Source organism: Homalodisca vitripennis, chromosome 3 (assembly GCF_021130785.1).
Source record: "Homalodisca vitripennis isolate AUS2020 chromosome 3, UT_GWSS_2.1, whole genome shotgun sequence".
Taxonomy (NCBI): domain Eukaryota; kingdom Metazoa; phylum Arthropoda; class Insecta; order Hemiptera; family Cicadellidae; genus Homalodisca; species Homalodisca vitripennis.
In genome coordinates this window covers 61046410-61071570 of record NC_060209.1, presented here as the reverse complement: position 1 = coordinate 61071570, position 25161 = coordinate 61046410, and the positions used below count along the sequence as shown (strand labels likewise).

Here is a 25161-nt window from a genome sequence, read left to right as displayed (position 1 = left end):
CTAAAATATAGCCCAGAATACAAAATCTCACGTAAAACTCAAAAAATCAAAACTTTAAAACGCGTTATGCGGCCAAACCGTTGAGGATAGGGCAAAATGTTACTGAACCTTTTTTATAGATCACGTCATTTCCTAATTCCCGTTTCAGATTTGTTTTGAGCTACGACCAACCGTTTAGCCGTTATCAAGCCCGGAATGTAAATTTGTAGGCGAAAAGTTCCAAATATTTTCACTTAATCGCGTTTTGCGGTTAAACTAATGGAGATATAGTAAAAAGTCAATTGACCTTTTTTGTAGATCATGTTATTTCCCAAATCTAACCTTTGTTTTATTTCGACCTCCGACCAATATCTTCGCCGCTATCGACCCCAAAAACAAAAGTTTCACGTGAAAATTACATAAAAATTGCACATAATCACGTTTTTCGGCCAAACAAATGGAGATAGGGCAATAAGTCACTGGACCTTTTCTGTAGATCACGTAATTTGCTAATTTGATGGGTCAATCAGATTTGAGCTACGACCAACGGTTCGGGCGCTATCGGGCTCAAAACATTATTTTTAGCAAAAAAATCTCTGGAATGTCAAATATTCGAGCGTTTTGTCGCTTAACCATGGAAGATAGAGCAAAAAGTCACTGGACCTTTTTTGTAGTTCACTTCATTCCTGACCATGAATCTTTCGTCAGATCCGAGCTAGCTCCAACGGTTCGTCCGCTATCGGGCTTACAAAAAAGTCCTGCAAGGGTAAAATATGCGAGTTTTTTTGCGAATTTTTTTGAGGTGTTTAAAACTAAAAATTCTCAGTTTTCAGACTTTTCCTGTTGGTTACACGGCAAAAGGTACCTGCGTGCCAAATTTCAAGTTTCTAGCACTTCTAGAAGTAGGTTAGAATTTGTATACATATATCAGTCAGTCAGTCAGTTTCACATGCGGCTGTATATACACCGTGTCCCAAAAAAAACTGAACAACTTTATTAGATTGTAATTATTTTAATAACACACATATAAAAGAATTTTTTGATTTAAAGTAACACGCATAATCTTAAGTTATTTTGGGTACAACCTTTATTTGTGAACCTCAACATGGTTTCCATTGTTGGCAAAAAGATAGTCGATTCGGCTATCTAACTCTGCCCACACTCGATGACGCATTTCCTCATTAATTTTGGAAAAGGCCGTGATAATCCTTAGTCTCAATTCTTGAATGTTTAACACTTTAGACTTGAAAACCTGGTCTTTTACAAATCCCCAGACAAAAAAATCACATGGTGTTATGTCTGGGGACCGTGGGGGCCAGGCTATGGAACCACCGCGCCCAATCCACCGACGAGGGAAAGTGTCATCAAGTGATTCTCTTACAAATAAGTTCCAGTGCGGAGGGGCACCATCTTGTTGAAAAAAAACGTTGGGCTGTAGGTCTTCTAGCTGTGGGTAAGCGTAGTTTTCTAGCATGTCTAGATAAATGTTACCATTAATTGTTTTTTCATTGAAGAAAAACGGGCCAATAAGTCTGTCATAGGAAATAGCACACCACACATTTAACTTGGGACTGTCTCGAACATGTTCCCGAACTTGATATGGTCTTTCTGTACCCCAAATACGCACGTTATGTTTATTCACTTTTCCACATACATGGAACGTGGCCTCATCAGAAAACACTACCTTCTTTAGAAAGTTCTCATCAGCAGTTAAACGATCAAGCACAGTAACTGCAAAGTGTTTACGTTTAAGTTTGTCATCTGGAGTAATTTGCTGCAAAATTTGCAGCTTATAAGGTTTCATTTTCAAATTTTTCTTTAAAATTCTTTGAACACTGGATTTTGATAAATTTAACTCACGTGCTGCAGTGCGAATAGATTTTTGAGGACTCCGTAGAAATGTTTGTTGCACGTTCTCAATAGCTTCATTTGGCAGTTTAGGCCTACCATTGTTTTTTGAATGTTTTATGCTGCCAGTTAACATGAACTTATCATACCAGGCTCGAATGCTGTTCCTTGATGGTGGATGGCGACCATAGCGTGTTCTAAACCTTCTTTGCACTACAATATCTGATTTGGTTTCAATGTACCACTCAACACACTGCGCTTTCTCCTGTGCATTCATAGTGACTGCTTTATTGTAGGTTATGTTTTGGGGTTAAGCAGTTTGAGCAAACAACAATGAAACAGCTGATCTTTACAACTAACATTAAAAAAAACTTTATAAACTCTACCTTCATGTGGTCATGCTTATAATAATCTAAATTTAACTTTGCGGATTTTATTAGGCTTTAAAGTTGTTCAGTTTTTTTTGGGACACGGTGTATATTAGATTTGGGGAACACTCACAACAGACGTGAGCCGCAGGGCGGCACCACACGATGCCGATTCTAGACAATAAACGCTTCTTCTGCCGCTCAACCCTCAGCTCATTCTGACATTGCTATGCAACATATCGGATGCAAACGTGCCTTTCTTGGCGTTACTTGTTATAACTTATCCACTATTTTCTTCTCCAGAAGGTATCTTATCAGGCCTGGTAAAGATTCTCGCGAACATATATCGATCTTCATTCACAATTTCACGATCCCGGTCGCGTATAATACGATGTTTCGAGATCAATACATTCAATACATTTCCGGTTCTCAGAAAAATTCCCGGCTTATTCCCGGTTGGGTGGCCACCCTATGTTTATTCTACCACTCAAAACAGATTTGGGTATCAGAGCATTAAGTTATTCAACCTAGTGAAGTCAAAGCCATGTTCATAAACAGGTAGAAAACCACTATTGAGTTATGGTTAACTAAAAAATACTTATATAGAGTAAGTAAGTACTTTGATGTATAGGCTTACTTTTAACGTGGTTCTAGTCCTTTGTCATCACTGCATTTTATAAATTTTAAGTTAATTTTACGCCTGGAGCACTAAATTGTAATTTTAATTAGGTCTAGGCCTATTCAACAAAATACTCACTATATTGACAATGGCTTATAAAATACCAAAAAACTTGACTCTCGAATATAGTAAAGAAAACATGTATTTAAAGGGCTGATGAATTTTAATTATAGGCTAGTGTGGATTGTTGTTATCCCTTACACTTTGTGTTCTGACGATAAATGATTTGATTGATAGCTAGGCTGACTGTCAGGATGGCCTATCAGCCCTTGGGTAGTCCAGTGAGTCCTCGGGAAGGCCGGTTGGTCATGGGAGGCGGCGGTTGAGTTTAGATGCGGTTTTCTTAATTTAAAATAAATTTTTGTCCTCCACTCAACCCAGTTCTCTCCCGGCCCCCTTTTTTGTTGATATTAAATGGGTATTGTGTTAGATTCGAGTCATCATTGATAATTTTAGGTACTTACTTCGTCACAAAAGTTTGTTGTAATAATGGTATTTAACATAGTCAGGTATATTTTACCGGTGGTTTTTGACCATTTTCTTGGATGTCTCAAAACCCTGTATTTAACTTGTATGCATGAAAATACTCTGCGTTGTTTAAATTAACATCCATATATTCAGTCATAGATTTGTTAACCTACATTTTCACTAAAATCTAACAGTTATCAAAACCAAAAACAGGTCAAACGACACGAGACTCTACCTCAGTGTCAATGACGGCAAACACGGTCAACAGATGGTTGCAAGGAGGGTTCTCTCTGGGTACGCCTCTGAAGGTCGCATCCATCAGAATCTCACTGCACTGTCCAAGCATCTCCGCAAACGTGGGAGAGACGAACACCACTGAAGAGTCCCCGTTAGTATCCACCACAGTGCCCTGGTAGTACTTCTCCGTCTCCGAGGTCTTCCCCCAGGTTGTTGCGTACTTGGAGTGTTCCACAGTAGTTCCTGTGGAAATTATACAGATATCTTTAATCCAAATATAACAATACAGACAAAACTGAATATCGAATTGGATCGACAAGTTTGCCTATGTCCTGAGAAAAATCTCCCCAAATCACTTTTTTATCTACATGATCCCAGCATAAATGTGTGCTATCACGCCACTCAACCTGTATAGTGATTGATGTGTACAAGTTGTAATAACCTAAATAGAAACAAACTCATACAATACAAAAATACTAAAATGCACAGATCATAAAAAATGTACACCCTTTAAAAAGTATTTGTATTAAGTTTAGTATTACCAACACAACACAGATAATAAATGAGAAATAATGCTTTATCACCATCACAATCCTTCTCGTTGGTCAGCGTGGCCAACTACAAGGACAAGGACAAAGATAACAAGAGAGTCCGGACCCACCCCTCAAATGTTAAACGATTATTTTTATTTATATAATTAAGTATTACTGACATGTACTGCTGAAAGATCGTGCTCAATATAGAAACGGGTCAAGAACTTCTTAAGAACAAAATAGGGCCTTGATCTCTGTCCACTATGGACAATGATCAGTTGTCTGGACTCCCTCCCCCAAAATTGTTTCCTAGCTACGTTCTAGGCCAACGATACCTAATTACAACTTAAAAGCATATGTCTTGATATAACGAATTTGAAGACTCAATTAAAAAGTTATGTCGAGGAATTCTTAAATCCGAGATGTGTTATACAGTCAAACCTCAATAAAACGAACCTCAAGGGACCGGACAGAAAATTCGTTATATCGAGTATTTTTTATAATACTCTAAAAACACATTAAAAGAAAGTTGAAAAGCAAACATGACCTGAACAAAACTTAAAAATCTTACGCTACAGATAGTAAAAAATACAGTACTCGTACTGTACAATATTACTAAACTGAAAATTACGAATTGTTAAAGGTTAAATGGCCTAGTCTACATTTTATATTTCAATGACATCATTGTTTTCGCCCTGTTTGTAAGAGGAAAAGACAGTAACAGTAGTCTGCTTACTTGATGTGACGTTGATAATATCCAATGAGCAATCCAATTCAGTTATAGATTTTACCACACTTTCACTCAAACCACCCTTTTTAAGAAAAAAAAAACACACTTTAGAACACCAAGGGCTTCACGAGCCCCTGTTAAATTTGGGTCGGGCTTTACACAATCTGGTTCATCTTCATCGTCATCTTCGGCAGCCACATTTTCGTCCAGAACAGAGGTCATAGAAGAAATTATGTCAGCGTCCGTCAACTCCCCACACACAGCCACGTCGTCATCAAAAGTAACAAAGTCTTCGAACTCGGCATCCTTCTCTAGCTCTAATGCTTCCTTAACTGATTCCCAACCCTCCACAGTGTCGATTTCTTGTGTAGGAGGCTGGTCTGAATTGTCCTCCTGAGTTGTGACAGTGAATTCACTCTTCTTGAAACAATTAAAAATTGTAGTTTCTGTAACTTTACTCCACGCTTTTGTGATCATCCACATGGCGTCCAAGACATTGATATTTGTAGGTAAACGTCTTTCCATGTCTCTAAGGAACCTCTTTTCTATAATTTACTTTAAAACTTCGGATAATGCCCTGGTCAAGCGGTTGCAGTTTGGAGGAAGATACTCTACCTTAATGTTACTCAACCTAGGAATGTCTCCATGACCCGTGCAGTTATCAATGAAGATGAGGATTTTCTTATTTTTCTTATTCATATCTTTGTTAACACTTTGAAGCCATGCACTGAAAGTGTGACAATTCATCCAAGCCTTTGTATTCGACATGTAGTCTGTAGGAAGTTCGTTGACGTTTTTAAAACAACGTGGTTTTTCCGCTTTTCCAATTACTAAAGGCTTTAATTTATGAGTCCCTGTGCAGTTTGCTCACAGCATAACTGTTAAGCGATGTTTACTATTTTTCCCACCATGACATTTATGAACCTTAAATGACAATGTTTTGTCAGGTAAAGATTTGAAAAACAATCCAGTTTCTCCTGCGTTATAGATGTTTTCTGGTTCATATCCCTCGGTTAGCTCGGGAAATTTATCTTTCCACTCAGTGCAAACACCACCATCGACTTTTGCACTTTCACCGCAAACGTTTCGAAAAATAAGTTAATTTCGTTTTTTAAAGTTTTGCAACCATCCATTGCTAGCTCTGAAGTTCTCGTGTCCCAGTTCAAAAGCAAACCGTTGGGCTTTTTCTTGAAGTATGGGTTTATTGCAATATTTTTGTTTCGGCACTGCTTCAACCATTTAAGCATACACTCCTCTACGTCCTTCAGCTCACACGACCTTATCTTTCTGATTTTAGAACACAGTACAATCCCGTCATTGAACTTCTCTTTCTTTTTTAAAATTGTAGCTAAAGTGCTGGGCGGAATGTCAAATTCTTTCGCGATGTCCAATTTTTGTTTCGTCGGATTGTCTTCAACGCATTTGATAATTTTTCGTTTACACTCTACGCTTATAGCGCGCCGTTTCTTTTTGTTATAGGCGTCCATTGTCACTAAACTACTGTAACTTAATTCCGAATCACCGCACAATCCAAACTTTCCACGACAACTGAATAAACTCTTCTAGCAACCGGGCTATCTGCAGTTGGCAGGAGGGGCCCTTTCATCCCCATTCTTTCTTCCGCGGCGTATGATCGCCCCATCCAGGTGACCTATGAGAGAGGAGCTTGTAATGAGACCGGAGTGGCTGTGACAAAGCTTTCATGTCGAGACACGATTGTTTGTTTGTTGTCCTTTGTTGCCGTTGTGACGTTTGTTTACGTCCGTTATAAAAAGGTGCAGTCGTGGAAAATTCGTTATTTAGCGGTGAATTTCGCTACAAGAGGTTCTAAAACGAAAAATTCACTACACCGAGGGTGATTTATTTTTTCCAGGATTACTAAAAATCCGTTATATCGAGGAATTTGTTATATTGAGGTTTGAATGTACATCTATACAGAGTCATAATAGGTCACAAGTAAAACACAAATACCATTGATTTTAAAATTACAATATTTATTGAAATAAGCTATGTACAGTACTTAACATCTAAATTCTAACCCTCGGAACATCCGAATATAAATATAACGGAACATAAATTTTACTTATGTTAAAAACTTATCTATGTCATTAGTCAAACACGTTTTGTTCATAGAGAATATATACTAGTTAAAATAAAAAGTTATAATTTTCAAATGTATACGAATAGTTTGTACATGATAAAAGTAAGAAAGTGTTCAATGGCACATCTGAATTTCAAGATCTAAGTATGCTTACTGTTTCAAACTTGATTCTGTCAAGAATTAAATGTTCTGTTATATTGTAATTAATCACTTTGATTAATACTAAAAAGTCAGTATTGTTTAATTGTTTACTTCAGTGTTGTTTTAGCTCACCCAATATCTAATATGTAAGAAATAATTTGCACTAAATGTGTGTATGTTCGTCGTCAGACGAACAGTTAGCTTGATCACTTATGGGGTCCTCAGCTTCGTCTCATGCTTCTCGTCAGCCAGTAACAAAAGTTTGTCATTTTGATGGTTTGACCCAAGTATGTTATTTTATCCTTACCCTCGCATAATTAATTCACGACAGCACTTCGTAAAATAATTTTTGAAACTTATTTATGCGTTCTTAACCCACTCAACCAGCTTTTACTTGATCGATAGTGGGCGTGTCCAAATTGTTCTGCAAACTCAAGACCCTTTTACCGCAATACAGAACTTACCATGGGCACGTTTCTATCATGGCATTGTTTCAGCTTCTCTATCTTCTAGTAGCTCACCTTTTTTTTTGGGCAATTTACAAAGTTTAGGTAGTTCACCTAATTAGGTAGTCAATAATTCAGTCGTCACCTTTTTCCTCGGTTTTTAGAGGGTTAGACGGAGAGCCCACTGTCAGACCAGTCACTCTTTGAAAATGGTATGAAAGGCTGCAAAACTCAAGGAATGCCATCGAGACTCAGAAAATAGATTTGGGCTCTTGGTCTGAGAATCGGTTATGAATCACTGCAATACATAGATTTTTATCTACGAGGTTCAAACCGAGCAATTCGTTAGTTAGAGGTAACGTTTCTTATATTGTGGATTTGTACATCGGATAATGGTAATACAGAATTTATGATACTGTATGTTCTCAAAACGATAAAAATCGTTATATAAAAGTAACAAACCGAAATAATTTGCATTGCAGAGGCATAGTGTTACATACTCTTGAATGGAAAAAGGAGAAGTCGTTATATTGGAGAATTGTTTATACAATAATGAACGATAAACATGTCAACAACCACACAGCAACATATACAATTCTGCTGTAGAAGTAATAACATACCACCTTCATCGCAGCTCTACTCTGAGTAATCCTAAGTACTCTTAATACACAGCACACAATTTTTAACGAATAGAGCTTTAGATTTCACTGGTTTTACATAGACTTAATTTCTACTCATGCAAGATTAATTCCCATGATGGAGCATGCCCTTAATTCTATCCTTTGTTCTACGGTACACGTAGTCTGGCGTCCTGCCTTGTCTATAGATCCAAGGAAAATAATTTTCCAATCACACTCCTAATTAGTATAATATTATCTATAATTTACCTTATTATTTGAAACTGAGGGATTTTAATATAAACAAGAGGCACATAAATTGCCAATAGGCCTGTTATTTTATCAGATTCCATCCTTTCGGATTTTGGATCACGTGAATAGTTTGGATTACGTGAGTATTTCGGATAATGTGAGTAGTACCGATCACGAGATTAGTTCGGATCATGTGAGTAGTTCCGATCACGACAGTAATTAGGATCACGTGAATAGTTCGGATCATGTGAGTAGTTCCAATCAAGAGATTAGTTTGGATTACCGGTATGTGAGTAGTTCCGAACACGTGAGTAGTTTGGATGATGTGAGTAGTTCGGATGACATGAGTAGTTCGGATACCTGTCAAGAAATCTGTCGAGAGGAAGTAATGTTAAATGGAGAGTTAAGAGCCAGAACCGATTGGTCAAGTGCAGTTATTCCAGTTCCTTGCACCATAATATTATACGTGTTCTGATTTGATAATAGATCTTAGATAGTCATATGGACCCTAAAAGCACAATCCGATCCACATCACAATGTCTTATTGCTCAGACAATTATCTCGATATCCCGCGAAATCAACTAGTTTCTGGAATTACATTTTAGGCGAAAAGAATTTACATATGCCTGAGGTACCTTATTTGTTGAGCATCATATCTGGAATTTGGGAACTGTTGATAACGTTAACGCTGTATTCCATGGTGTCAGTGGCATATCGAAGATATTATTTACTTTGAGGACCCAACTCCATTGTCTCCACTACTAAGTTTATTTCTTCAGGAATAGTCAATTTTTCCGGAGATTTTGTATTGTTTATCCAATGGAGATAAATCTACACATCCTTACAATCCACAAACTCCCAGATAAAAACGTACAAACCTATTAATAAAAATCAATGATATTGTACGAAGAAGATCGATTGATGCATGAAGTCGTTTTCTGCGGCTTTGACAAGAAAAACAGTTTATTAATTGTACTCTAACATTACGCCATCATATTTATAGATGATTGTACCCTCACCTGGCTTTATCTTTCTTATTGTACGGACCTTCTGTGGCTTTACTTTCCACATGCCTGCCTGTTCCTCTGTAACAAACAATGAAGGGGTAGCGCCTTCTCGTATCCTTGCCCTTGCCAGTGAAGTTCTGTCCATGTCCTCTTCTCTGAAATGCTCCGAGCAGAGCCTGCTCCAAATTGTAGGTTTCCAACTGCCTGGTCTTCCGACTGCCTTGATCCACTTCTGTAGTAAATCCTGATCCTTTGGAAACCTAGAAAACATTCATTTAGTTAACCACTTACTCTCTAAGAGTTCTCTCTATGAGTTAGTATGTTAAATCAAGCTCTACTCACACACATTAATGGGATAGAAGTAAGTGTAACTTTGTTTTTATGGGCTTAAAATAAAGAAGGCCGCCAAATACAGCCTGTCCCAGTGCAAACAATGTATACCACCAAGACCCCCCCAGTCTGTCTGACTGGAACTCGACTCCAGTCTAGACCACGAGATGAGATGCTTAGGCAGAACTACGCTGATATTTATTCTAAATAACCGGTTTGGCTCTGCAGGAATCTCTTGTTACGATTACAAGTGGTATATAGTTGTATCGTGATGATATTAAAATAATTTCCGTGTTTATTAATTTTCTACTTTAACAATGAACCTAACTGCAACAAAAAATACTTCTTCCCGGCTTTTCTTGTTGTGCTTGTATCCTTATAAGTATCCAAAGTTTTTTCCATATGATTTCCCTTCATAGCTTTTAAATAAGCCACTGAAGTACACAAACTGAAGACACCACTAAAACGCAACCTAAAATCAAACTAAATGCACATTGCAAGTAACACCGGGATGACTAAAATCGTCTAGTGTGAAAACGTGCATTTGGTCACATAGGCCACTTAGCAAGGAGGACAACACGGCTACCGTGTGGGTACAATACCCGTGGGTACAACACGGGTACAAATCGTAACCGTACAATGTGTCTGCTGCACTTCAACAGTCAACTACAAAAAGTTTGCTCGTCCGGTTTTTTCCTTGACGGGCGGCAGAATTGTGTAATATGCAACGGGCCTGGGGAGGGCACAGTGGGGCACGTAGTGCGTAGTAGTGGAACTACGTTTACTACGCTGCCAGGTGTTTTGGGTCCACGTAGTACCTGCAACGACCGTCATGACTTGCCCCTTTAACTCCCTCTCTTACGAGGATGAAAAGGCCAAGGAGTACATGGAGAGCATGCCCATATCCTCGAACAAATCACTCTCAAGGGCTTGAAAGGGAAACGAGATATTTGTCTATAGTTATGTGTGTGGCAATGGGCTGTGCGCATCTATTTGCAAGAACATTACACAACTTCATAGTTCAGTGGTACATTTAAATTACTATGTGCTGAATTATTTATTTCGTGGATCAGCAATTAAAATTTACTGTTTGATCATTCTGCTTTTAAAATTATACAAGTAAAGTCGTCTACATATTGTTTTACATACCTGATCAGTATTGCAGCAGATTTAGTTTATGGTCTCCCTGTATTGTTTAATATTTGTTATACACAAAATAATCACAGTAATACAACATAACTTTTAACTCGCACGGATAGTGTGTAAAGAGTGAGTGCACTATGTCAGATGGCGACGTAACACTATAAAATGAAAAAAAATGCATCGCAAGCACTATATGAGAAAAATGTGGATATAATCTCCACATAAGTACAAACACGCCAGACAATAGAATTGCTAATGAAGTGGGATATCGTTGTAATGAACAAATGGCACAAGCTAGAAAAATCATCCTGTGACTAAATTAAAATTGAGTAATTTGAAATTAATTTCTTTCAAATAATGTAAAATACCAATTTAATTATATTTAATAGGTCTTACCTGTGAAAAGTGATGCTTTCTTCACTCTTCCCCGAAGTAGAGGAGCATCCAGGGGCTACACAGTATTGAGGCATGTTCACCCAACAAGGACAACAACACTATCAACACAGAAGCTTGAATCACTGTCTCTCAACGCCGCAGCGGCCATACTGTTGTGGGATACAGCTCGGCTCGTTCCGCTGTTCCAAACCATAGTTAACGCGTGCGCAGAGACGTTTCCTTTGTCCGACCGGTGGCGTACTACCAACTGTTATGCTTAATCATTGCTAACCGTACGGTATATCACTAATGGTTTTTATACTCGTGAATTGCATTTATTGATTTATTTTATTCTTTGCATACTCCTCGATTGTTACGAACAGTTACCAGCTTTAATGGAAAGTACCCAACAACTGAACTCCAATTTTTTAATTTGAAAAATAAGACGTTACATTTATGTTTCATAACTATTTAATATATATTTTATAATGACCACAACTTACACTTAAAAATATGACTATAATGTGTATACAAATAATAATGAAAAACCTTTGTATTTTGACGATGTAGAAAGTAGTTATCTAAATTGAGTAACTTGTATAAAAATAGACAATACTAAATTAGACAGAATTGAGACAGTTATTTTTAATGTATAACTAAAATAAAACAAGGTTGAAGGTATTACTTATTTTTGTGCTATTCATGAGGCGTTCAAGGAATGTCACGCAAATGGTTTGTTTCATATCTAAAGAACTGATATCAGATTAACTTTCTTTAAAAAATGACCCATGGTCATTTAGTACCTCAATGATCAATTCTGGGTCCTCTTTTGTGTCTAATTTACGTCAGCAGATTGAACTCGGCAGTCCAGAATGATCGTCTGATTAAATAATAATGAATTAATTTGATTCAATATTCTAACAACACGACTCTTTGTTTCAAAGAAAAAATATTCAATGCCTATAAATAAAATCACTTAGTTGGATAAAACTGAGGCATTTAGTATTTTGCAGAAATAAAAACAAAGAGTTCCAGATCAAGTTTCATGAACCTGAGATGCAGGGAAGGTATAGATAGAAAACATAACAAATTAGCCTTTTATTTAGCAGTTTCTTAGAAGTAAGTACACTAACATTTAAAAATAAAACTGATAATTTTTAGTATGAAAGTATTGAGAAACATTCCAACTTGAAAATTGGAATAAAATATTCAATGAAAGAGATGTTAAAAGATTAAATCATTATTTTTTTATACCCAAAGTTATTTAATCATAAAATGAGTAATTAACCGACGAGAACTTCAAGATGCTTTTATTTAAATATCAATGGCCCACCAGAATTAATAGTTTAGTTGTTTAATCATAAAACATAGCTAAACTAACTAAACAACGAAAGTGATGAGAACTACGTTAAGACTTCAAGATTAGCCGTTCAAAGTGATGAAGTAGGCAAGCGGTCATGGCCACTGCTCGTTGTCTCTCTCGCCCGAAGCGCGGGAAGTGAGGTCTGTATTATATTTATCAACCCCAGGGGCGCAGACTCATCATTCCCAAAATTACGAAGCATGAGTGTGTTACTATATGTTAGCTGTTATAAAAAATATCAATACAAATTCAAATGAACTATGATATATTATTCTACTACGAGTATACTTTCAGTTTAGAGCAAGTTAAAATATAGCTTGGATATTTGTATCAATAGGGGGGTTTACAACTCCCAAACCCCCCTGGATACACCTATGAATGAAATCGTCCAATAGGAATCGTGGTTCGCTTCAACTTCTGAAATGTGTTAAAAAAAATGCCTAGTTTATTGCTTTCTCTGGCCTGTCATTAAAACCTAATGTATACAGTAGTATTAGCAAATAATTGCAGGTAGTTAGGACCGACTGTATTTCTCTCATATTACTACGTAGTGCAATTTTTCATTGAAACCCAGATTTTGGTTTTTGTAATTAATTGTATAGTAAAATCATTACCATATACGAAGTTGTCCTGTGCGATTTCAAGTCGACAGTTCTTTTGGTCTTCTGTCAGCAGCCGAGGAACAAATTTTGCCGAAACACGGTTCATTTTTAAATCTTCGTGTAAAATGTTACAAACTGACGATTTTGGTATTCCTAAATCTTCTGCCAGTTGTCGGACAGTCAATCGACAGTTTTCATTGATTGCTGCACGAACACGTTCAACATTTTCAGCGTTTCTGGCCGTTGAAGGCCTGCCAGATCGGTCATCACTCTCCACTGATATGCGGCCCTTTTTAAACCGCCTAAACCACTGTTTTATTTGTGTATCGCCCATAGACGCGTCACCATAAACTTTCCGTATCATAGTAATCGTCTCTGATACTGAATGGCCAAGTCTTTGGCAAAATTTAATGCAAATGCGTTGCTCAACACGTTCGGTCATAATGAAATGCGACGCACATACACGGCAGTACTGTACGGAACAGAGCGCTGTGACTCACTGAGTGACAGGATCGTAGTCAATGCTTAATATGGAAGGAGTAGGCTCGCCCCTCCCCTCCAATAACCGGTACGAGCCGGTCGGTTACGCCGCGGCCGTCTACTGCTCGGCGGTCGGATACTTTTTGGACAGACCTCGTGTAGATTGCAAACATCACACCAAGGAATATAATACCATACCATACTATATAATACTCTGAAATTGTTACATAGTATTGCTAAAGCTGCGCCCCCACTGTGTCGGCACGGCCGTCAACGGCGTTCCGCACCTTCCTCACGTCCAATAGAAAGACTGGAGCTACGAACTCTAGGACATTTCTGTGACGGCGGATCCGCCCGACCAATCCAGTGCGGGCACACTTTGGACGTTCAGGACGGCATTTTCAGTGTTATACGCAGTCTGGTCTATGTTGTGCACGTGGTCAGTTGAAATCATAACGCAACAAGGATGGATGTTAGTACACTGATGGTGCTTGTTGAAAAATATGAAGAACTTTACAATATGAGGGGGTATACTCAACACCTATTTCACTTAAGAGTTAAAAGTACTAAAAATAATATTTGTTAAGGGCTGATAGTATTTTTTTATATAGCTGTCATTTCCCTTTTTCATAACTGATTTTTCAAATATGTTATTATTTCCTCGTATATTATAAATACGAAAAGCTGAGAACAATTTTTATTTATAAGTTCTATTATTTTTTTTATTATTTATTAGTTCATTTCATATAAAAAGTTACTGCTAAAACTTTTTAGTTTCAATAAGGCTATACAATTTTATGATACATTTATTATGCCTATTTTACTATAGTAAATTTACCATTATAAGATTATTTCTTAATTTTAACTATTTCTAATATTCTATATTTCTGATATAAAAACCATATCTATTCAGTATTTTATTCAATATTAAGATTCGTGATTTTTTACTTGTTTGCATAGTTATAAGGCAAACATATACACATATACACGGATGAGGAAAATTAGTCTCTTCTCTATATAATTCTGTTTCCAGTATCAGTAATAGTGTTTCAAACTTGTCGTGAGTCATCCTGAAGTAATCAAAAAACTTAAGGTCATCCTCCACAAGGTCCGGGAACAAAGTGTGAAATTCACCACAAATCAATCTTTTTCTGTTAAGGTTATGAATCCAAAACATTATTTTTCTTTTTTTAACATTCTCCTCTTCTTCTTTAAAAAAACGCACTCACTAGCGCAATTTCCTTCTCCACATCCATCTTTCAACAGATCCTATCCCAAACTGAGTTCTGTTTTGGCGGAGGCGGATGGAAGACAGTGCGAAACACCCCATCCAGTGCGCGCACCCCCTCTAAAAAATGTCGTGACGGCCGTACCGAGCCAGTGGGCGCTTAGCTTTGTCATGAATCAAGATGTAACTGAATAAACCGGAACGGAAAACGACAAGTTCCTGGCTGGCTGGCCCCAACTCTCTGCGCTCGTGAGTGTGGGGTCCGTGCGTGCAATGCGACTACCTGGCTCTTTGTTGCAATCACATTTGCTAATAATATGGGCTAGTGTATAGGGCCACCCGAGATCGGAAGTCTGTATCCGGTCTCATGATTACAATATTTCTGGTCCCACGTGTTTCTTGGAAAGTAAATTCTTGATAAAACAGACCGCTTAGTGAAATATAAAGTTATTATTCTGTATTACTGTATATAATAGTAGTAGTAGGACTATTGTGCATTGAAATGCACAATTCCAAGTCTATACGTCAGTTCGATATCGAGCGGACAAACAGAGGGGCAGACGTAAATTAATTTTTCCAGCCCCACGAATGATAGGCTTCGCTAAAGCTCAGCCAATCACCACTATTTGAATCAATTAGATAAAAATTACTTACCAAAATCAACTAAGCTTTTAGGGGTGCGGTTCATCGCGAACCGCCGTTCCCGCCACATAGAGGTAGACATTGACTTGTAGTCCAGCTGACTTGATATTTCTTCGCCAACGCTAAAACAAGAGTAATTTATTATAATGGGTATATTTCAAACATGAAATATTCACTTAATAATATAATGACATTAAATCTTGAAGGACAAAAGTACACTCCTGTATATTGACACAGCTCTTGTGTTAAATATTGAAGAACACTGTCTGTGGTATACACAGATTGGTTGATTTCCAAAATTTACAAACAGAGTAAATAACATACATAAAAAATATCTTTATAAGAAATTAACCCCACATGGGCATCAGCCTGTGTGCGGGGAAACGAGTTCATCAGTCTGCACATAAAGATAAAGATTACAAATTGACTATATGTAAACAATGGATGAACAGTTCGCTAAATACATAACACATTGATAAACAAATTACGTTGGTGTTAAACTACTTTACCATCAAGCGAAAAACTTTCACAATATCTATTAGAGTCACCACGTTAAATATCCTTGCAACAAAAATGGGTAACCGTTACGTCACGTAAACAAAAATAAGCCAAATTTAAGAAAATAATTTTTAATTTTACATATTAACCCTTAGGACAACACATTTAAGAAAATATTATCAGTTACATCATTTCAAAATTGTATACTACTAATATAGTTAGGTTCGTACTTAGTTTCTATATAAAAAATGTGCTCAGTTTAGTAATTTAACATTGTACCAATAATACATAAACTATAAAAAATCAATAATTAAAGTTACGAATAAATTGCGGTACAACGACGACAACAAAACGTGACGATTGTCACAGATTTTATCACAATTGTTTTTACGTCACGGATATGTGACAAGCGAGAGTTGGGTAAGAGAGAGTATAACGTAAGATAAATCTGAATAATTATCAGTTGATCTACTCTATCCGTTCTTATACTCTACTCTTATGTTTGAACAGTCAAATCAATAATCCCATGAATGAGCTAAGATATTTTCCTCTACCTTTTTGAAGCATGCGTGCTTTTATTATAGGTCACCAAACTTTTCTCTAGTAGAGATTCATTTGCAGCCTTACGAGGCACCCATCTTGCACATACTTTTGCAAGCTGAAGATCTTCTGTCATGATATTGTGCACAGATGACCGGCTAACTTCAACACCTGACGGCAGTTCATCCATAATTTCATCGAGAGTCACTCGCTTATCATTGTCAATAACTGCTTGTACAGCATTAATGACGTCAGGTTGCCGAAAATTGGCCGGTCGGCCATTACGCTCATCGTCATGAACATTTTCTCTTCCTTCCAAAAACATTGCACGCCAACGACGGACCATCTGAACGGACATAACATGTTCACCATACACTTGACACAACTGACGATGAATTTCAACGGCAGTTTCGTTTTTGGCGGTCAAGAAACGAATAACACTACGGACTTCGCAACTGGCGGCAAAACGCAGTGGAGTCTCCATGATGTTTGGGCAGCAACTGACTGAGAAGCGTGACAATGGGCCAGTGACCGGCGCACCTGTTGCCAACCGAACCGCGCTACATATTCTCGCCCACAGCTGCACGCTGTGTTACGTACGCGTCTTTTTACAGAACAGGGAAACTTACTTTTTGGATACCCCTCGTATATCTTTTCTGGTCTCTTTTTACTCATCTGTCGAAAGCTGTGGAATCCATTTTCCCCCAACTTGCTCGGAAACCCAAATGCTGGGAAATAATCCGTGCCTTATTTTCTCTGTACTAGCGATGTTCTTGGCCATGTTTTCAAGCCCATCCTTATACTTCCTAGCCCAGTTATACAAGTGGGCACACTATCATGCCTGACCCCCCAAACTATTCGTTCAGAATGGCTAGGATCGGCTCCTTCCTTGGCCCAACAACTGACTGCGCTGCGCAACGACGATGCACATTCGACATAGCTGTAACTCTCTCGCTTTCGTCTTATATCACACTTGTGAGGTAAGAGAGAGGCTCGTAAATAACTACATCTATCGGGTCCACAAGTCCCCCTTCTGCACCACAGTTTATGTGAACATCTACACTGATCACTCTACTGTATCTGTTTAGTAACCAGTACAACCTTCTTTTTGGAATTATTAACTGCGATACACATCTATAAAGAGAACAATTACAAATAGCATATTTTACAACACTGGCTTCAGCTTTGGGTAAATTGATTGCCTAACCTTATGGTATGTTTTGAAACCAGGGTATTGTACTATCGAAAGAAGTAGTATTTTTCAAAAGATCTTTTTTTTTGTTACTCTTATACAAACTTGTTTTCTTAGCTCCAGAAAATTCGTACAAATTATTTTAATCAAATGGATTGTACTGAAATATTAATTTAACATCGTGCTAAAGAAATATTAAATATTATGTTGTGAAAAGAATGTTCTATTAACTTATCATTTTCGCTTTTGTGATCCACCTTTATATTATAAATTATATTATATATAATTTTCTATAGTTTCGGTTCTTCTATTTCTACCAAAGCAGAAATAGGCATAATCAGAAAATTTATACAAGCAACATTTTAAGTCAATGCGCGTAGAAACAATCATTTACAGGGTCTTTCAAATCACCCATCTTAAATATGTAGAGGATCATTTTAAACGGAATCTCCATTAAATTTACCCCAAAGAATTTGTTTGAAATAATTTCATAATTTAAAAAATACAGAATGTCCCAAAAACAGGAGATCGCATGTTTGAATCTCGAAAATCTTGAAAACTACGAACACTCGTCATACCGCAAATACATTTTAAAGATCTTTACAACCTAAACATTTTGGAAAAGGAATATTAATTTAATTTGTTAAAAGAACTACTTAGTAGTTAGTTAATTAATAGGACAAATATAAAATTCATATATACACGATGCAGTATTGGTGAAAGTTATTCTAACATATAACAAATATTGTGTATAATACAATATAAAATAAAAATATACAATCCGCTGTAGCCTAACTTTTGCAATATGGCTAGTTTAATTCACCATTTGTTTAAAAAGTTATGTACGTGCTGTACAATGGAGAGCTAAGTACAATTCCTAATCTAAGTGTTTTGTCAAGAATTCATCCAAACGTTTAAGAAATAATGTGTGTGGAAAGTGGTGCAACTAAGCTTTGACTTGAGGAGCACAAATTGATATTTTATATTTCACGGCAACTATCTGACTGAAGTAACACCAACTTTGGATGAACCATTTAATCAGTCATTGATGCATCCTAAAATTGCCCTGTCCTTTGTTTCTTATACTTGTGGATAAACCCCACCTTAGGCCCATTGAAACAAACAATGCACCCTTTTTCCAGGCCTAAAAGGGATCCAGGAGCAGGGTGAACTGTGCCTTTATACTCATTCAAGAGAAAGTGCCCGCCAAAGAAGGAGGGATGTGTCTAGAGCCCATAATTTTGAGTCAACATCCCTCACCCTCTCCAACATAAAAACAAGGCCCTCGGCAAGGGACGAATTGACAACCGGTTTTCTACTGAACTGAACAGTGAACATTGAGAGCCACATTCTTTGGGCAGAGCCGATATGGAACGGCATGAAAAAAGTTTTAACTGCAAATTATAATGGTTTCTATTTAGCTTTACGCAATCAAAACCAACCAATGACATAATAGTGAAGTTGCAATTTTGAGCCAAACAGGCGAGACACTGGCTTAATATTTTTTTTTATTTTCGAGTCATCATCATTTATAAGTGTGTCATTGAATATTTCTAACCCATTCGATACTTCACCTAAATATAAACTATACTTCCTGGAAATTCCTTTACATAAAAAAAAACGTGCGGGCCTCCTTTCTCGTTCCGAGTAAAGCGCACGAAATTATAGTAATTTAATTTTTGTGAAGGAAACAGAATTTTTCCGGACATTTGCCATCGTTCAGAGATAAGACTGAAGATCTCGAAACGTAGTGTTACTGATTTTTTGGTTCACTAAAAGATGCAAATGTCCGGAAAAATCCTGTTTCCTTCACAATCCTTCCATTGTTAAAAATAAACTTCAAACCAAAAATGTTATTACTTTGCCTTTTATCTATACTATGCATTGTCTAAAAACACGTTTGCGCGTGTGGCGTTGAGTGCGCGTGTGGCGGTGAGTGCGCGTGTGTCGGTGAGTGCGCGTGCGCGTTAGGGCGCGAGGGTCGCCAAATCCTTTGAGGCTCTTGCGGCTCCGGACAAGCTATAAATGCTGGCAAAAAACACATTGTTAGACAGCGGCGTTCGACTTGCAACCAACCTTTCCTCCAGTTAGAACACTATTCCCGAACTGGTTTTATAATCAATTTAAGTTCCAAATACCATTTGGAATTTCGTAAAATATTCTCTCTCAATTAGAGAATTCGATTAAAAATGTGATACCTGCTACATTCCTCGTCGAATATAGTCTTGTAGTCAGTGGTGGTGTCTTCTCTACTTCGTCTTATGATCGCTTTCCGCAGAGCCGCCAGCCCCAGGTACGTAAAGTCCGGTCCGTGATCGTGGGGCTTAGTCCGTATAAAAGTCTCCACAGTCCTTTCTTCTACGCAAAGAGGGCATTGAACCTCGTGCCCCACAGCTTTTCCGGATGGCACAGCGGAGAAATATCTTGTTGCAAGCGGTACTGTCTCTCAAATAGTAATACCCGTCGTTCACATGGTAAATGCCGGCGCCGTACCGGTAACCTTCACAATGCACGACACGGTTTGACATGGTAAACAACACGAGTCAAAACTACACGATGGCTGATGACACGACCTTCGTAACGGCCAGTTTTCAAATGAACGGTTTCACAAAGACTAGAGGGTAAGGGCGATAGGGCCAGTGTTGTATCACGTGGTCGGTGGGCGGTGCCAACTCCACTACCCCTCCCACACATGACCACCTACACTTCCACCCAAGCTATAAAGCCTTATGCCGTGTCACTCCGTATCAGGCCAAACGCACGGACGTAGCCAGCGTGGAGGCCCAAGGGGTCAGGATCCCCCCAAATTTTCAATTTTGCTTTTTTAGTAAACGTTTATTATCATTTAAATAATTCAATATTACTGACATGTACTGCCGAAAGGTCGTTCTCAACAAAGTAACGGGCCAAGAACTTTTTAAGGAACAAAATGGAGCCTTACTCTCTGTCAACTACTGGAAAATATCAGTTGTCTGGACCTCCCCCAAATTTTTTCCTTACTACGTTATTCGCCAGAACACAACTGCACAGCTTACACAATGACTTATAGGAAGAAACCCACGGCTTGCACTTATACAATTAATTTGTACAGGGGCTTCCGGATTGTGTAAAACTGGATTGAAGCAAAGTGGAGATAACGCGGGGTATCCCCACTAAAAGTACGAATTTATAACAAATATTCTAATTTAGGTCTCAATAAGAAAACATAATAAACTAGTTAACTTAGTTGTAACACCGGAGTAATCTCTTAAAAATAATCAATAATAATTTACATTTGTCCTTCACTTTTTCCAGATCCAAAGGTTCATATCTTTTCATTGGGATTTGAGTTATTTGTTAATACATCAGTATTGACTATGGTTAACACGGCTGATTTCAGGTACATGCTTTCGGAAATAACGATGGTAGATGTCCAAAATCCTGTTAGTATTGTAGTTCATGTTTATATACAGCTTTGAACAAGAGTAGAAAGTTATTTCTCAGTGAAACGTAATTATTTCGGAGTAACTGCGTCATCAGAGAATTCTGGAAAATACTACTGGAAGGTCTAATACAAAACAAGGATAAAAATTGTCACAAGTTAGTAAATTTAATTATTTTATAATTAATTTGTTTGCTACATTGTTTAATGGTGTTTCATATTTATAGAAACGTGTGTAAGTTCTTCATCTGATTAGGTACATGAATCTGAAACTGATAAGGGGGAATGTCGATATAAGAAAAGTACACGGCTGGTGTTCCTAGATGGTACAGCAAAAATACAATGTTAGACAGTGGCGTTCAACCATCCTAATTAGAATACTCTATTCCCCATTCCGAACTGATTTTACAGTCAATGAAGGTTCAAAATATTATTAGAATATCGTACAATCCTCCCTTTCAATTAGAGAATTTAATTGAAAATGTGATACCTGTTACATTCTTCGTTGAATATAGTCTTGTAGTCAGTGGTCTCTTCTCTACTTCGTCTTAACATCGCCTTCCGCAACGACAACACCCCCAGGTACGTAAAGTCAGGTGCATGATTGTGCGGCTTAGAGCGTACAAACTTGTCCACAGTCCTGTCCTGTGCGCACAGCGGCAAGGAACCCCGCGCTCCACAGCTTTTGCGCATGGCACAGCGGACAAAGATCTTGTTGAAGTCGACACTGTGTCTCAAATAATAATACCCGTCGTTCACATGGTAAATGCCGCCGCTGTTGCACCGATAACCTTCACTATGCAAGACACGGTTTGACATGGTAAACAACACGAGTCGAAACTACGCGATAGCTGATGAGACGACCTTCGTAACGGCCAGGTTTCAAATGAGCCGGTTCACACAGGCCAGGAGGAAAGGGCGATCGGGCCAGTACTGTGTCACGTGGTCGGCGGGCGGTGCCAACTCCACTTCCCCTCCCCCCTCGCAGTACCACCTGCACTTCCATCTAAGCCATATTACGTATTGTCTTGTAAATCCGCGTCAGGCCAGACGCACACTGCACAAGCTTAAACAATATTACTTGTATGAACCACGAAGCATCGCGGCTTGCAATTATACGTATATTTAATTAGCAAGGGTCCATAGTTATCTGAGCTTTCCATTTCCCATTAAAACGTAATAATTTTGTAATGTCTACGTCACAAGGGAATCCTGGAAATTAGGACTGGAAGGTTTAATACAATACAAGGATAACAATTATAACAGGTTAGTAAATTTATTATTTCATAATTAAGTTGTTTGCAAAATTTCGTTACTGGTGTTTTATATTCATATAAACGCGTGTAACTTTTTCACAGCTTTAAAAATTTGCAAATATACAAAAAGTAGGAACAGATGAAAGAGGCAAGTCTGGATATCTATTCATTTTACGTAGTCCATTTATTTTAGCAATGTTGTAGTTCGGCGCGCCATACCTCCAAACTCTGCATCTTTACAAAAGAAACATCCGTTCAGAACGAGTCAACGCAGGAAGCACTGCTCATGTCGCAATTCAAAATATTATATTCATTTATCGTCGTAGTCAGCCGTATGATGCACCAACATAATAAGCCTAAGATAGAAGAAGAATGGAAACTATCATTACATAGAGGAAAATGTGATTCCTTCTTACCATTCAGTTTCTTCTCGGTGAATAACTCGGAAAGGTGTGGGCTCCAAAGCACACCGCTCAAGGATCCTGTTCCGAAGTTTTTCAATTTCCAGCCACTCGGGTCTGGGCGGATGCGTGTGATCCTTGTTGACACTGAACGCGTTCACAGTTCGCACGGCAGGATCACGCGGCATACTCGCTCTCCCGGTACACTTTTTGTGGTGCGCACACCTAAGGTATACTCTGTGGTAAGTGGTTTTAGTGCTATAATAAAAATAACCGTTGCCAGTATGGTAAACGGTAGATTTGAATTTTAAACCGCTCGCTTCTTGTACCATCGATGCCATAATGGGCAATAACAATATAATAAGTCGGTGAAAATATTAACCGAAATAATAGCTGCACAAACAATCAGAATTCACTCTGAAACGCGTAGCCCAACTCGACGTCTAGGGCATTACGAACACGGTAACTACATGCTGTCCCCCACCACCTAGAACGGGCATTTCCGTTGCCAAGGATACCCTTCCCCTGAACCATCGATCACCCTTCCCCTGACTTGAATAGGAGGGGAGAGATGGCCGAGTGAGTGAACAGCCCACCGCTTGAATACTCTTAATACAGAGCGCTCTCACTCTCATTGTTGCACTCCCTCTCTCTCTCACTCGCGCTCTTATTGCACGAGCAGGAAAAAATAATATATCTCCTATTATAACACTTTGGGTTATAGCTCTTAATGAGATATATAGATATAGATAGTTTTTAAGTGTTTTAATGTCATTTAAAATTGTATTAAAGATAGATTCACGAACATAACACGCATTGCTGGATTGTTAGCGTACATAATATAAACGGCTCTTAACACCCACACTAATACTGTTAGAAAGGAATTAATCTTTTTTGTAACCCATCTATTCAATTGTATCTTACTCTGTGTAATTACAGTAGACACCGACTTGTTGTTACTCGCAGTAACAGAATCTATTGAGCGGTTCTTGACATTTTCATTTCTGGTTGCAGACTCGAATCACATTCACAATGCAAACGTTTCAAGACCTTCAACGTTTTCCGCAACACGATTGCTGTAATTTACCTTGATGATCATAATGTTAATAGCAAATAAAACTACGGTATATCCAAACGTATTCAAAATTCATTATGCAGAACGAAACGTACGTTACGGTAAAGCGGGGCCCAAGGTTATGTTGATAGCAACAGCTGCGTGGTGTTACCTGTTCTTGTCGCCACTGGACTGATATGGATATGCCTCTCATTTAGAAAAAGTCACGATTGGCTTATATTGAGATCAAAAAAGTTATAATATACTTATATTAAATAAAATATTTTTATTAGTTTTTGTTTCTTGAATCCAAAATCAAAATTTGGATACAAGAAACAAAAACTAATGAACGTTTCTTGTAGTAGGTATTGTGCTACAAAGCCTTAATGCTTGAGAAAATTGCAATGTATTTTGGACTCCACATATGAAACATCAAGATCCATATATAATTCTAAGTGAAACAATGTGTTTTATAGAAATAATAATTATAGATACTTCTTCCTAAATCGAAATGTCACTTTGTTTTACAAAAATGTTCTTAAATATAGTAAATAAACATGATATTTACACTACAACAACACACGTGAGCACCGAAATCTTACAAATTACGTATCAAACTGAATGGATAATCTTTTCTGGCAAAATCTGCTATGTAATTTAAAAAAAAATATGAAGTTTATTACAAAACTACGAAGGCTGTCAGAAATAAAATCAAAGTGATAATAACAATTTACCCACCTGGCACAAATTTGTGGTAACCAAGTACCTATAGCAACCACAATTTCATGAACTAACCTCCCGAAATGGGGAAAATGTTCTGAAAGTTCAATTGGTTTGTAATTTTTCACCAACAAAAGCTTTCATTGATCGCACTTTGCAACTGGATGGATTTTCAGTTCCAGTGCTCATTTCAATACTCCACTGTAAACAAAGTACGATATCACGATGTACAATCTAATCCAAGATGGTAATCCGGAAGTCCAAAGGACTATGTGAAGTAAAATATTGAAAAAGTTACTTGATATATTTTGGAATTCTGAAAATGGTAATATATTATAGTATATGATTCATAATACGAATTTAACTGGCACTAAGCAGATGTTGACACTCTCAGCTCAATTTCGCTAAAACATCTGTTTACGTTTAAATTTTATAAACTATTGTATTAATAACTTTATAAAGTATACAGTGCATGCACGATCAGCAGCGTAATCCAGAGACTAAAAAAAA

General features: G+C 37.7%; 1 protein-coding gene across 3 annotated transcripts in view; it reads right to left on the bottom strand.

Moving 5' to 3' along the window:
* LOC124356985 overlaps positions 1 to 25161 on the bottom strand; it is a 191458-nt gene that overhangs the window by 110790 nt on the left and 55507 nt on the right. For 2 of the 3 annotated variants that reach the window (XM_046808337.1, XM_046808338.1), the window contains exons 3-4: positions 15582 to 15691; positions 3578 to 3822 (exon numbers count right to left, since the gene is read on the bottom strand). In XM_046808337.1, the coding sequence (XP_046664293.1) occupies positions 3578 to 3822; positions 15582 to 15691 (355 nt within the window). Of the gene's footprint in view, positions 1 to 3577; positions 3823 to 15581; positions 15692 to 21710; positions 22108 to 25161 lie in introns of those variants that run through there. The other variant, XM_046808336.1, reaches the window with a different exon arrangement.